This window comes from Eumetopias jubatus, unplaced genomic scaffold (genome assembly GCF_037043125.1).
Source record: "Eumetopias jubatus isolate StellerSeaLion01/CBP00866 unplaced genomic scaffold, mEumJub1_p1.0 scaffold_5, whole genome shotgun sequence".
Lineage (NCBI taxonomy): Eukaryota > Metazoa > Chordata > Mammalia > Carnivora > Otariidae > Eumetopias > Eumetopias jubatus.
The window spans coordinates 112,593,534-112,609,018 of NW_028274811.1; the positions used below are offsets into that span (position 1 = coordinate 112,593,534).

A 15,485-nucleotide genomic window follows, 5' to 3' on the forward strand; every position below is an offset into this window, starting at 1 on the left:
CTGTCTGTAAAACACCGGGTGTGTTTCCCCAGCTGTGGGAGTGATTTTCACACCAACTCTCCTGCCAAGGAAAGTAAACATCCAGTGTTCTCCTGAAGCCACACCTACCCATGGACTGAAAGTGTGGCTACTGATGGGTAACAGGGAGCCGGGGACTCTGGTGTGCATGGCCAGACATTCATTTGCTTAGTTTATTTGAGGGTAACAGGTCTCTGACACTTGATAGGAAGCAGAGGCATATATTTTGAAGCTATTACAAAGCATGAAGGTGTTTCAAAAGAAATGTATGCAGTTCTGAAAGCTTATATACTTAAAGAATCCTACAAATTTTGGAGGGTTTACTTAATGAGAGATAACTAAACCTGATAGTATTTCATGAATAACTCTTTACTGAAGTATAATTGACACACAATGTTACACTGGTTTCCGGTGTCCAGCATAGTGATCGGACCATCCTGTAGGTTATGCTGTGCTCCCCAGAAGTGTAGCTCCCGTCTGTCATCATCCGACACCGTGACAATACCACCGACGGTCTTCCCTATGCTGTGTATTCATCCCTCACTAGAAGCTTGTCTCCACATTCTCCTTCCCCCCTTTTGCGCATTCCCCCAGCCCCCTTTCCTCTGGTGACCACCAGTTTGTTCCATGAGTAATTCTGAAGGCTTCCCAGACCAGCTTATATAAATTATGCCAGATACAGCTGGTTAACTGTAAAATCATCCAAACAGCAAGACCCCCAGCCTTCTCCAACTATCTCCTCTCCCCAGCCCCTGGCCACCTGCCTCACCAAGTCTCACCAAATCAGGTGGAGCCCACCAAGGCAGCTTGACCAGCAGACACAGCGGCAGGTCAGGCCCTGCTGCCCTCCCCGGAATCACCGCAGCAAATCCTCTCCTTCCTCCCCACGCGCTCCATTCTGCGCCACCCTCCGGGTGCTGCCAGCCTGCTTTCCTGCCGCACAGCTCGAAAGAGGTCATGACCGGGTCCTCAACCTTCAATAGCTCTCCACTTCTCGGATGCAGTTTCCATTTCCAGCAATGTCCACACCACACGAGCCTGGATTCCTAGCCCGGACGTGCATGCTGCTGTCCCCCAGCTCTGAAACACCCTCCCCAACTCCCCCCTTCCTCCAGTTCTTTGTCTCTGTCCCCTCCTTCTCTGCCTTCTACTCTACCTACCTAGGTAATAATACCTGTCTTACCTTCCTCCTGTTATTGTGAAACTGCTTTAAGAGTTTATCTTTCCATTCTTTCTGTCCCCAATCCCTCTCTCTACTACTTCATGTGAGGCTTCCTGAAATGACTCACGTGGTACTTCTTATACCATGCATTTTTAATGGGGGTGCTATCACTCCCCAGCCCAGGCAAAAAGCAGTTCCTGGAGGTGGAGCAAAAAGCCTTAGGTAGGGGCGCCTGGGTGGCTCAGTCGTTAAGCGTCTGCCTTCAGCTCAGGTCATGATCCCAGGGTCCTGGGATGGAGCCCCGCATCGGGCTCCCTGCTCAGTGGGAGGCCTGCTTCTCCCTCTCCCACTCCCCCTGCTTGTGTTCCCTCTCTCGCTGTGTCTCTGTCAAATAAATAAAAATCTTAAAAAAAAAAAAAAAGCCTTAGGTATTAAGGTGACCTGTGGCCCTCCAAACAGATACACAGCGTGTCTATGGTATTAAGATTTCATGGTGGAGTGATTACAGAAAAAATGTGTATAGAGGCTGATGTGGAAGGTGGAGGATGATGAGATAAAGCTTGAGAAACACTGGTCTCCACTAGACAGGACAGAAAGAACTCTGAAGAGGTGCTGAGATTGAAATGAAATCGATGTTTCCAAAGTACCTAGAACAGTGCGTGTCACATAAGAAAAACCCAATAGATGTTCATGATTATCGCCACTATTTATTGTGCACATACTATGTCCAGGCCCTCTGCTAAGATTTTTTTACACATCTTATCTCATTTAATCTTGCACCCATTTCATGAGGAAAGTACCGTTATTATTACAGATAAGGAAACTGAGGCTTACAGAGGTTGGTTTAATTGCCCCATGCCAAACTGCTGGTAATTGACAGAGGCAGGATTTTAACCTCTGTCTGACTTCAAAGCCCGACCTCCAGATGCAATGCAGCAGTGACCCCCTCCTTGCAATGTGGTGCAGAGAAAGGAGAGATAGTTAGAATTAACCAGCACCTGCAGCCTTAATTAGCTCTGGATTGATGGATGGTGTCCTTGTGTGCAGGGCCATGATGATGACCGCCTGTGATCTCTCGGCCATCACCAAGCCCTGGGAGGTGCAGAGTAAGGTATGGACCCCTCCTGACCTGAGAGGAGGGGAGTCCCGGCATCACGACAGCAGCTGATGTGGCTTGGACTCCCAGTTCCAGAAGCAGCCCACTTTCGCCTCATCTGCCAAGACACGGAAACCACTTTAGTGCCTCTCCAGTGATGATGACAAAGGGGGTGGCGAGGCAGGGGTGGGGGTTAACTTTCACTGAGCTGGACACCCAGGAAAGGTGGGAGCAGAGGTAGAAAGATCTGGGCTGGGACTTGACTTTGTCGGGGGTGGGGGGGGTGTGGTCTGCCTATTGCAGGTAGCTCTGCTGGTTGCCGCGGAATTCTGGGAACAAGGTGACCTTGAGCGCACAGTGCTGCAACAGAACCCCATTGTGAGTAGGGGGTGGGGGGACGTCAGCCTGATGTTGAGTGTGTATGATCTTATCCTGATAGACAGACGTGCCCCCTGACATAGGCATGTGTGATCTTACCGTAGAGATGACTTTTTCCTAATGCACTAGTTCTCAAAGTATGGTCCCCATACCACCATCAACCTTATTACTTGGGAACATATTAGAGATGAGAATTCACAGGCCCCATCCTAGACCCGCCTAAGCAGCAACTCTGGAAGTGGGCTCGGCAAATGTGTGCCGTCCTAAATCATAAGCCCTCCTCAAGTTTGGGTAGGTATCCTTGGCTCCCTCAGCTAAGTAGAGGTGGACAAGGGGACCCCAAAACAGATTTCCTCCCGGTTCCAACAGTCTAGGAGGCCACCTCCCCAGGCCCTGTGTTAACAGTACGGAGCGTGCAAGGGGAAGACCTTGGCAAGCTGAGCACCCATCAACACTGAAAGTAGGCTTGGCTAGGACAGTCACCGAGCCCAGGAGCCCAGGGAGAGGTTCACTAAGGCCTTGAGCAAGGGCAGGGCTGGGAAGCAGAGGTGAGGTAGGAGGGAGCGACATTCTGAGGACAGAGCCATTGATGGAGATGGGGATGGGTGAAGCCTGGGGCAGTGCTGAGGATGGGGGGGGCACCCACGTGAGGCTTGGGCAGGGCCGGAGGGAGGGCACAGGCAGTGAGGGTTGTGAGAGCCCGAGTGCAACTGAGCAGGGAGCGTCCCAACCTGAGTAGCACAGGGCTACGGATTTGGATCTCTCTTCTTTCTTTTCCGCACTTTAACATGTAGAGGGTCTAGGGAACGAACTCCAGAGACCCAGCAGCCAGGTTCAACCACCACTACTAGTGACAGGCATTCTGGTTTTATCTATCCCTCCACCCTCAGGCATTTTCTTATCTTTTGGTTGAAGTATTTTAAAGTAAATTCCAGATGTTATCATTTTTTCCATACAGACTTTAGTGTGGCTCTCTAAGAGATAAGAAAAACACGTGGGGCATGCAGGCACGCACACAGCCCAATACCATTGTGACGCTCACAAAATTAGAAATCATGCTTTATTATCATCTAACCTCTGTTCATTTTCCCTGATCGAGTGAGAAAAATAGTTAGGTTTGATTTTTTCGAATCAGGATCCAGTCACAGACCACACTCCCTCTGGTTGTCCTGTCTCTTGAGTCTCTTTCAATACACGGCAGATTTTCTCCTGGTTTTTGTTTTTTTGTTTTTGTCTGCCGTGTACTTGCTTGTTGAAGACCGTCGGTCTTCCGTTGTGTAGTTTCCCACAGTCTGGACTCGGTTGATTGCACTCTCATGGTGTTATTTAATATGTTCCTTTATCCCCATATTTCCTGCAAACCGCTAGTCAGATCTGGAAACTTGATGAGTTCAGGTTTAGTTAGGTTTTTGTTTTGTTTTGTTTTGAACAAGAAAGCTTCCTAGGTAGGGGGGGGTCCCTTTTAATGCATCATGCCAAGAGGAGCCCGGTACAGTTAACTTTTTCTCCTCCACGACAGCCCATGATGGACAGAAACAAGGCGGATGAACTCCCCAAGCTTCAGGTCGGCTTCATTGACTTTGTTTGCACCTTTGTCTACAAGGTAGGTCCTTGGCTTTCTCAGGCCCAGAGAGGTGTCTTTGATAAACCCAGGAATTCCCAAACACCATCAGGAATCCTAAACCCTGGCAAGTGACCGGTGGGTGTTTACAAAGAGCTTCTCATCTGCATTGGCATTTGGTCCTCAGTCCAGCCCGATGGGGTCCTGAGTGACTGTCTACTCAGGCCACAGCCTGGAGCTTCACCCACTCTAGTTGCTCAACACCATAGGGACAGATGACTAAACGTGGTTTCAGACAGGAAAAGGGGAGGCATATCAAACACACACCCTCCTAACTTCCCTTGCTGGTGGAAATGTGATAGGTCAAGGTAAACCAGTTGTCAAAAGATCGTCTGGAATTTCTTTGAGCTCTTGCTCAGAGAAAACCCACTGAAAACCCACTGCTCCCAACTCCGTGTGATTTGGGCTACCATCTGCCTCCCGTTTGTCATTTTTATTTTGGTCTTGTGTAACCTGAGGAGGCAGAGGCCAGACATAAGAAATGACCCGGGCAGCATTGCTGGAGTCAGCCCTGAGCCAGGACTAGAGCCAGGGTACCTGATCCCTAGTCCCGGGCTCTTTCTGCTGTGCTGGGGAGGACAGTGCTTCTCTGTTATACCTTGTCTAACTGGGGTCCTCAGAGCAACAGGGCAGTGTAACCGTGCTCCCCACTATCATCAGCAAGATTACTAAACCAGGTAGGCGAGGCTGAATGCCCTGCATGCACTATCACAGCCCTGTGAGGTAGGTACTGTACCGTCCTGACTTTATGGCTGACGCTGAGCTCTGTAGGTCACCTCCCCATGGTCACACAGCTTGCAGCAGAGCTGGATCCAAACCCAGGAGCTCTGAGCACAGCCGGCTCTGGCTGGAACTCCGCAGTGGGCCCTGGATTTGCCGTTCTCACGTTGAGCCAATTGACTCCATCAACCTGCATCTTGATTTCCTCCCCTGAAAATCTAGGAGGAAGGCATCCTGTTTTCCCACCTCCCAGGAGTTTCTGGGGATCAAAGGAGAGAACGCTGCATAAACTATAACGTGCTATGCTCAAAGGCATTATTTTTATTCTTGGAGTTAAGGGGCCGTAAGAATCCCCTTCACAAATCCCAGTTTCTCTCAGCAAGTGTTTCCTGGTGTCTTTATGCCCCAGACCCTGTGCTGGGCCAAAGCCACCTCCGTGAACAAGGCACCACTGTCCCTGCCCTCTCCAAGGCCACAGCCCCTGGGGGACACAGGCAAAGGGAGTCATTACGATGAAGTGAGAGGTGGAAGAGAGGCTTTGTGAGCTTCTACTAGAGGACTCTACTCACCCAGAGGGTTCAAAATGGTCAAGGGGCGAGGGCAGTGGCCCTGGAGGGGTTCGGAAGCCGTGTGAAGAAGTTTGCACTTCGTCCTGAAGGACAGGAGCTGCCACAGGAGGGTTTTAAGCAGGAGAGGGATGGATGGGCTCTTGCTGACTGCAGGCCCCACAGCGTCAGCACGCAGACCACTGGGTGACGGGAAGCCCGCCGCCCCAGGCAGCTCGTTCCTGTGGTGGGCATGCTCAGCCCAGCCTCTCCCCTGCACTGGACCCTGGGGCATGGCCCCTGCGCCAGAGGCTCTCTCTCTTCCAGGAATTCTCCCGCTTCCACGAGGAGATCACTCCCATGCTGGATGGGATCACCAACAACCGCAAGGAGTGGAAGACGCTCGCCGACGAATACGATGCCAAGATGAAGACCCTGGAGGAGGAGAAGCAAAAGCGAGAGGCAGCCAAGCAAGGTGTGTGGACACACGGAGCACTCACAGCGTGCCTGGCCTGGTCTCAGAGCCCCAGCCGTGTGGTCCCGCGCAGGCCTCCCCAGCTCCTGTTAGTGCCCTCATTCTGCACACAACGGCGTGCTGAGGCTCGCTGGGATGAAGTACCGTGGCCAAGGCACAGTCAGGGGAAGAGTCTCATTCCCAAGACTGAGCCTCCCAGTTAGGATTCCCAACTGTCCCCCAGCCAATGCAGGACAGATTCCAATTCCAAGGCTGTGCACATAGGGCCCTACCCAGGGGCCAAGGAGAAAACCTAGAATTACAGGTTGAAGGAATTTGAGGGGCCGTGTTTCTGGCTTTCTGTCTGGTGTTTGAATGCTCGCTATACCATTGTGAGCCTTTGCTTACACACTACCAGTGATGGGGGGCTCACTACCGTACATGACATCCTCTTTCAGTACCACTCTTAGAAGGCTCTTCCCTGAGCTGCAGTTCTTCTCCTTGTTGAAACCTCCACCTAGCGGCCATAGTCCCGCCTTCAGGAATCAGATGGGATTTGTTTACTCCAGCTCTTCCCGATTGACAGCACACTCTCCCTCCCTCGGGTCATTTCTTTTGTGGGTTGTGTGAGCCCAGTTCCCTCACAGGACATGACTTGTAGTCCAGGCCCCACTTGGACTGTCCGCCTCTGCACACCTGCCCCTCTACCCGTGTTCTTATTCATGGACCCTGTCATGGCTCCAGCTCTGCTCTGGCATCACGGGGAGATTCTAAACTGGTGGCTGCAAACGTGGGGGTACTGTTTGTATTTTGCAAGGACTGCTTTTTGCAAAGCTCCAGGAGGTGTCCCGTACATGACACTCACCATAGATTTGGGTTTTTTTTTTTAAGATTTATTTATTTTATTTTAAAGAGAGAGAGAGAGAGCATGCAAGCAGGGGGAGGGGCAGAGGGAAACGGGGTGGGAGAATCCCAAGCAGACTCCTCGCTGAGCATGGAGCCCAACGCGGGGCTCGATCTCATGATCCTGAGATCACGACCTGAGCCGATACCAAGAGTCGGAGGCTTAACCAACTGCGCCACCCAGGCGCCCCTAGTCATCATAGGTTTGTATGGTTATTACAATTTTCCAGAAATGGCAGTAAAGTGTCCTGAGGAAGATGAATCTTTTTCTAATTTGCAAATTATCTTTGGGGCTAGTGGCAGGTCTGTGCAAACGTGTAGCCTGCAGATATGTTTTAAAATTGGGATATTTCAGATTTTAAAAAATCCAGATTTCCAGCATTTTTTTTAAAAGGTCAATATTCGGGATGCCTGGGTGGCTCATTCAGTTAAGCGTCTGCTTTTAGCTCAGATCATGATCCCAGAGTCCTGGGATTGAGCCCCACATCGGGCTCCCCACTTAGCAGGGAGTCTGCTTCTCCCTCTGCCTGCTGCTTCCCTTGCTTGTGCTCTCTCTCTCTCTCTGACAAACAAATAAAATTTAAATAAATAAATAAAATAAAAGATCAGTATTCAGCCACATCAGTCTGCATTTCTATAGGACAACAATGAGCTGGAGCTGAGTGGCTTTTGCCTTTTAACTGCCCCCTTTAGACAGGACCGGGGATCTCTCCAGTTTGCCTCAGTCTCCACCACTCCCTGTTGTCTCTCAGACGGTGGTGACAAGTGCTGGTTGCTGTTTATCATCACGATTGTGCCGCTCTTTTCCTTATTCTTATTTGCCATTCTTGGTTTCTCTTGGCTTGCCTTCTACATGTGTGATTATCTGTCAGCCGCGGAAAGCCCCTGAATTTGCAACTCTTGGTCTAAACCAGGGCAAAGGGGAAGCGCACGGTAGCCTCCTCTCACCTAGGGGGTCCTCTTTCTGTCTGATTGCAGCAGCGGCAGGAAATCAGCCGGGGGAAAGCCCCAGCCAAGCAGGGGGCACACCTGCATCCAAGTCCTGCTGTATCCAGTAATGCTGACCAGCATCGGCTGAACGGAATGGCACCACCCTTCGCGGAAAGACACTACCCAAGCCAGCAGAAAACCAAAAGCCTGCTTGCAAAGTAAAAGAGTAATAGGATTTGAAAGCTGAAAGAGAATTTAGCTTACATCCTATCTAGTGGTGTTCAAACATTTTTTGTTTTGAGTATTTTACTGAGCTAAAACCAACATTCTAGCTTTCATAGATAGCAATTAAACATTTCATTAAGGCCAGCTTCACCTGCTTGCTTAGAATCATTTTTGTCCTTATACTTTGTTTGTTTTCTTGTAACAATTGTCAAGCATCCTCAAAAGTAGAGAACTGTATAACAAATCCCTCCCTCCTTCCTCATCACCCAGATTCCAATATCAAGATTTTGCCACATTTGCTCATCCATCCTTTTACATTTCTTTTGCATTTTTTTCTCTTAGCTGAAGTTTTTTTCTTTATTAAATTGATGGTCTGTCTTCTTTTTTTTTTTTAAGTGTATTTATTGATTGAAGTAATCTCTACACCCAACACGGGGCTCGAACTCACAACCCCGAGATCAAGAGTTGCATGCTCTTCCCCAAAGGAACCACCCAGGCTCTCTTTAGCTGAAGTATTTACAAGCACGTTTCAGACATACCATTTCACTCCTCCATTACATGTCTTCAAAAACATCTGGGTGTTTTCTAATATAACCACATCATTATCACGTGCAGCAAATGAACACCTCACATCCAGTTGTGGTAGAGGCCATGATGAGCTGCACAGACACTTTCCTGAAGAGTAAAGGACCTGCGGTCCCTGCTGCTCTCAGTGCTGTCCCACAAACATGACCTCAGCTCCAAGGAGACACTTTGTCCAAGGTCACGCCCTTTCCCAGGATGGCCTACACACAACGATGGACCCATGCCTGTTAAGGCGCGGCCACCTTGGCCCCTCACGGGACAACTCCAAAGGGCCCTTCTAGCTCCAGGATTCCTGCTGGGATCACCAAGGCTGCCACCAGAGCTCCACCACAGCTCAGCTTCTCCCTCTGCCCATTCCTACTCCCTCCCCTTCCGCAGGTGTTGCTCCTATGGGCATTCCTTAATATGCACCTTGCAGACCAAGACCACTGCAGAGGCTGCCTTCTGGGGAGCCAAGCTGGGGATGCCTGTCCGTTGCCTCGCCCCCAATGTTGCAAAAGTGTCCTAATTAGTTGGTTTGCTTGAATCTGATCCAAACGAGTTTCACACTTTAACTGTTATGTCTCTTAAGCCTCTTTTAATCTACAAAAGCACTCCTTCCTCTTTTTCCTTTGCCAATGACGGTGCAGAAACAGTGTCAGTTGTCCCATATTCTGGATTTACCTGTTCGCCTCATGCTCCGCTGTCCCTGGTTCTCAAGGTGGACGATAGCTCTAGAACTTCTCTTCCTCCCAGAGAGAATGTATTAAAGCAGAGGCTAACGTATTAAAGCATTTGCTTGGAGGAGGGGACCAGAGGATGTCTCCAAACTCTGTGTAAACCAGGGATCTCCTCCAACCTCCCTTTTTACATAAATGAGGAATGAAGGCCAGTGAAGGCATAAGCTGGGCCAAGTTCGTGGCACCGTTCCCTCGCTTCCCTCCAGATGCCCCGAGTCACAGAGAACAAAGCGTACAGAGCACATGGCCCGGTGACTGCCACAGCGATCACTCCCGGCTCCTGGCGCAGGAGCCCTGACCATGTTTGCAGGTCAGGATGTCACTAGGGAGCTGGGTCTGGAACGCTCATCTTTTAACTCTCCCGAAATTGACACTCTCAGAGCATTTCAACAGCAACATGTCCCCAAGCACGCCACGTTTAGTGGTTAAGTGGCAGGGTAAAGAGGAGAGGTGAGTGTCACTCAGGAACATACAGATCCTGGTCCTGGCTCCATTCCTTGGGCAGGTTCCCTCTGCTCTCCCCAGTCCTCGGCCTTCCCCATCTGTCACATGAGAGTCCCAGTCCCCGCCATGCCCCTCATAGGGCTATGGTTAGCACCAATAAGACCATGCATGAGGATAGCAGCTTCTGTTGATTAAGCACCTCCTATGATGTCCTAGGTACTGTTCACGACCTAATTTCACCCTCACAACCCTAAGGGTTGGAAACTATCACTAGCCTCATTTATCACATGAGGACGAGACTCAGAGAGGTTAAGAAACCTGCCCAAGGACACCCAGCTGGTAAGTGGTGGAGTCAAGACTCAAAGCCAAACAGCCTGGCATCAGACTCCTGGCTTGTAACCATTTTCCCTGCACCATACTGCTTCTGAGAACCAGCCTTTTTAGAACATAAGGGACCTCTGAGTTCATCTGAGCAGATCATTTTGTTTCATACTCGGGGAAACCAGGGGCCAAAGGGGTGGCTTGTGCAAGTTTGCACAATACAGAAGTGGCAGAGTTGGGTCTCAAACACAGGTCTTGAGCCTCTACATCTCCCACACCATTGAGCGCATCTTTGAAGGGATTATTTCTGTGACTCCGTGGCTTGGCTGCCTCCCTAGCTGTGTCCAGTCATCAGGCCACGGATAGGATCCATTCACTCGTCCATTCAGGAATTCCTGAGCAATAGGGCTGGACACCCTGCTATGAATAGAAAAGCAGCCCTGCTTTCCTGGACTTTACCATCAAGCAAGGAGGCAACAGATACTGAGTGATCAGTCCCATGGATAACCTTGCTAAAGACCAACTCAAGTCACGGTACCCCGCTGCCCAGCGGAAACATCCCCATTCATCTGCACGGGAAGTATCATGATGGGCTTCTCTCCAACTGCAGAAATCCAAACCATTTCCAGACTGCAAAAATAAATCACCTGAAAATGAGAGCTAGTTTACATAGGAAATCAACAACTTGGAAATAACTTGCACAGAACATAAAATGGAACGGCTTATTGTACTTGTTCTCGTGGATCTATGATTTTCTTCACCAATGTTTCCACCCTCTGGGGGCACATGGGGGAATCCATGGGGCTCTTGCACTCCAACTGCACCTAGAAAATAAAGCTAAAGCAGCTTTACGGCAAAATACAGGCTAAATCCGCGAGAGCCTGAAACCAAGGAAATGACACACACGTCCAAGACAGAGTCACGTCTTCACTGCTCCTGCTGGGGCTGAGTGAGCAAAGGAAAATAGTTCCAAGTCACCCACACGCAGCACACAGCGCAAGTCTGTTCTTCGGATCCTCTGGCCAGAAACGGTTTTTTCTGCGTGTCTGTGGTTTTTTGTTTTTTTTTTTTTTTTTTTTGACCAGAAACTCTTTTGCAGTTGTCAGTTGGTGTTTTTGCTTAAAGACATGTCAAAATATCGCTTTCCGCATGTTTATTTAGCGTGCTCGTGTGAAAAAGGAACTGTAGCCAGACAAGGAAGTCCTTGTGCAGAAAGCGGGAAAACTTTCAAAAAGTCATGGCGAAAAGCTGGTCACGGAATGGCTGCTGGGGGAGGCTGAGTGCGACTGGTTCACGATCGCCATGCAATGTGACAGGAGGAAAACGGAGCTTAGAGGGCTGGGGGGGGCGGGGGGGTGCTGCGGGGCCCACCTTGACCAGGCTCTTCTCCGGGAAAGTGACCCTGAAACCAGAATCCTTTTCCCACTTAGCGGGCAGGGTGTCCCTCAGCAAGCACGCAGACAAATAAAGTCACACCTAGATGGGGCTGTGGGTGGTATTTTCTTTTTTAATCTCCATAGTGTATTTGTTAAGTTTATGTATAAGCAGATCACTTCACTATTTACAGTACATGAGCATAGAGATTCTACAGTTTTTGTGATGTAAACAATAACCCCACACTGGGAGTCTGAGGAAAGAAGCCAGTTCTGAAGTATTTACAGACGTTAAAATAGAACTTTATACTCACAGAATAATAATACATAGAGCAATTTGGTTAAATTATCTATGAAACTATAGAATCTGACAATGTACAAATACAGGAAAACGGTTTCTCATTTAGAAGGTAACACAGATAAATCACGCCAGAAATAAAATAGGGACGATGACAACCACAATAATTAAAAGCAAAGAAGGTGTCTTCCTTGCCTCTTACAGATAAAGTATTTATATAAATAAGGACACAACCCAACAAAATGGAAAAAATATATAAAAATCCTCTACCAATTAAAAAAAATAGCAAAACTAAAAACTCGATTCTCAGTCATTAGCAGTGTCCTTTAAAAAATTAAAATTTAGCTTTCTATTATAAATAACAAAGCAGATGTGTCCCTCTGTGTAGGTGAAATTCTTGCACCTTTCTCAAGAAATGCATCAATGTAATTCCATACATACACACAAACACAGGCATGCACACAAGCAGACACACACACACGCACACACAGCCTGCGCTCACGCACCCCAGGCTGTAGTTACCTTGTTGAGCTTCCTGATAGATAATGCCCCCTACAGTAGTACCCCTGGGGATGCCCCCTACAGTAGTACCCCTGGGGATGCCCAAACCTGACAAGTTCAGCCACTCCCTGGTTTGACCCTGTCACAGAGCCGGGGAAAGCCCCGGCTCCCTATTGCTCAGAATTCTCTAGGCTGCATGATCACACCAAGAGAAAAGGATTTGAGTCCAGGATTTGGAAATGCTGGAAGGGACCATAGGGACCACCTCGCCTAGTCGATTAAGGCTAGCTACAGACACCGTCTCTTTAGAAACCTGGGGTTGGGGAGAGGGATCTTGTGTTGGTTTCAACCTTTGCAGCCGCCTCTGGAGGAAGCAGATGCTCAAAGCCAATACGAATACCGTGGCACAAGGAGGTGGGGGTGAATTTCCAGAGCGGACTACACTGACCCGGACTTCTGGATGGTTATCTTCCCCAGAGACCATCTGGAAATTCGGGTGGTCCACCTCCCTGTCCCACTGACCGCCCTGACCACACACCCCTTGAGATCTCCAACCTGTTTCCTTCGGAATCAGAACACCCCTCAAGAAACAAAGTTGGGAATTGTTTATGACTTTTTATTCCTAACACAAAAACACTTGACAAGAATTTTTAAATACAAAATACAAAAACAAACCAAAAGACCTGTTTGGCTATTCAGTGGACCATACCAAAGGCCATGGCCAGGCCCCCCAGCCCTCCCCCCACCCCCAGAATCCTCACACCCAACCTCTTTGCTCGCCCCGAAGGTACAGTGTGGGCCACCTAGCAGAGGTTCACTTAACAAGGTCAGCAGCTGGGCTGCTAGTATTGCAGTTAGAGTAAACCCCTCCCAGGCACCTGGACACAGGGTCCACTCCTGTCTCCTCTGCCCACAGGATAACTATAGTGTGCTTCTCAGTCTACTACGTGGTTGCTTCTGGAGTCTTCTGACTGGTGTTACACTGGGTTCTAAACACATAAACAGTTCACTCAGGCCATTACATTTAATTCCCCAAATTGGTGTTGGACAGCAAGGTGGCCGAAAGGATTTATTTGCCTTCCATCTGGATAGCTGGTGGATACAGTCTTTGGCCACTAGAGGGCGACCAGACGTTGATAAGGCAAAGTGCTGAGGTGGAAGCTGACCAATCCCTTCACAAGTCACCCAAGAGCAAGGCTGGCCAAGTGGGAAAGGAGGCTCTGTTAGGCTTCCTTGCAGGATCCTTTGACAAAACATACAGCACAGAGGGGGTTTAACCATAGAAACACGTCTTTGAGGTGTTGCTCTGCCCAGGGACGGACCACCTACAAAACCATATTCTCCAAGCCTCCGGTTCGGGGAGTTGGATTTCTATGCTGCTTCCGGATCTGCAAGGCATCCTGAAGAACCGGAATATCTGAAAATCTGTCCCCCAAGACCTCAAAGCCTCAGCCACCACTGCTGGGTTATTAAAGAAACAAAAAGCAAAAGCTGCCCTAAACACATGCAGTGTGATCAATGCCTCCTGTTGCTCCAGAGGTTTTACAATCACTTGAAGGAAATGTGTGAAAAGTGCCTAAGTTAAGCTGTTTTGGAAAAAAAAAACCCAAAAAACAAAAAAAACAACTGTATTGCTAGTATCGTCTGAGAGCAAGAGAGAAACAGCCAAGTGGTCACAACATTCGGATTAAAAGCTGCTCGGTGGGGACGATGACAAGGCTAATGTGAGATTCGAGACCGCCACCTAGCCAAGCTGGGGTCGAACTTCTCACCATCCCCGTAAGAAACTATGGCTTAGATCTGTCCTGGGGAGCTGGCCTCATACAAGGGAACTGGGCCAGGACCAGGTGGGTTTGAATCCACTGCTGGTTGGGGGCCTTGCAGAGATCTCTCACCCGGGACTCGAGCTGGGCGCAGCCAGAGGATGAGATTGGTTTCACAGGTGAGTGACAGATTTCCGAGGCTCCCGGGTGGGAACCTGAGCCTATCAGGGTCCAAAGGGACCTTGGTGCTCATTCTGTCCAATGCTCTCCTTTGTTAGTTGAGGGAACAGAGGCCCCAGCTCACACAGCAAGTGAGAAACATCAGGCTTCTCACTGAGATGGCTTATAGTTGGGTGACTTTCTCTGTAAACCCATTTCTGACAGCTGGGCTGTTTTAGCTTTTCATACATACGTAAAAAGAGGTACTAAGATCAAAACTCACTGTTCCCTTTCTCTAGGGCCTCGAACAAAAGGGCCAGCAAAGGACCATAGGATCGGCTCTGCCACTATTTAGGAAGGGAAGCTCGATCCCCCCCTCTGACCGGCCCCCCTCCCGACCCCAGCCCAATCCCTAGGAGAGTCCCTCACACAGCCGGAGACCCACATTTGCCAGCGTAGAAACATGGAGCCAGGCTGAAGTGTTGTGGTTTTCTCCAAGTGCTTTTATTGGTTCAGTGCGAAGGCAGCCTCTGTCTACTTCCTGACATCCTGCGGCCGGCTCCCGGGGGTCCCCCCCGCACCCAGCCAAGGGCATTTCTGTAGGTTTCCCAGCCCCCGAGCTCTCCCTCCATTTACCCTGTACCTCCGGACTCAGCGCACAGCCCCGGAGCCCACCTCTGTGGGCAAATACCCCCCGGGACCTGGCGGCCAGCTTAAACATACTGCACCAACTTCTGCCCCGGTGGGAAGGGGCGAGGGGGTCCCTCTTCTTTGGCCAACAAAACCATGAGGTTCACTGTATTTGCTACTGTACATCCCATTTCTCCCCTTAGTCCTATCTCAGGGTAACTGCCATCTCTCAGATGGTAAGAAAAAGCCTGTGGTTTTGACGTCAGGGAGTCAGATCAACCCGCCATCCGGGGCTGGTTCTGCTTTGCAGCTGGGACGGCCCCTCTCTCAAGCTGCAGGCTCAACTGTGATTTCAGCGCAGCCCAAGGCCTGGGGTGAGGTTCTCCCCTGTCCCTGCAGAAGGACCACGTGTCAACTTTCTCCCTGCCGCCGCCTCCCACCACTAGCCCGGTGGCCTCGGCAGGCATGCTGCATACGCCTAGAAGAAACCGCTCTCAAAAACTTCCACCAGCACAGGCTCTATGCAATGCCAGCCTTCTTAGTGCGTCTCTCCCTACACCAGGACCTGGGTACTGAGTGTCTGCAGCTCAGAGCTCTCCTCCCTTCCTCTTCCTGCCCCCCAGCCCTGCCCCCACCCCCC

General features: G+C 49.9%; 1 protein-coding gene across 2 annotated transcripts in view; it reads left to right on the top strand.

The window, feature by feature from the left end:
- Positions 1-8,067, top strand: part of PDE6A (phosphodiesterase 6A) — a 56,195-nt gene extending 48,128 nt beyond the window's left edge. For both annotated transcript variants that reach the window (XM_028106726.2, XM_088023506.1), the window contains 5 exons: positions 2,228-2,291; positions 2,580-2,654; positions 4,174-4,257; positions 5,868-6,015; positions 7,876-8,067. In XM_028106726.2, coding sequence (XP_027962527.1) covers positions 2,228-2,291; positions 2,580-2,654; positions 4,174-4,257; positions 5,868-6,015; positions 7,876-7,955 — 451 coding nt within the window. In that variant the 3' untranslated portion in view covers positions 7,956-8,067. The remainder of the gene's footprint in view (positions 1-2,227; positions 2,292-2,579; positions 2,655-4,173; positions 4,258-5,867; positions 6,016-7,875) is intronic.
- The last annotated feature ends 7,418 nt before the right edge of the window (positions 8,068-15,485 follow it).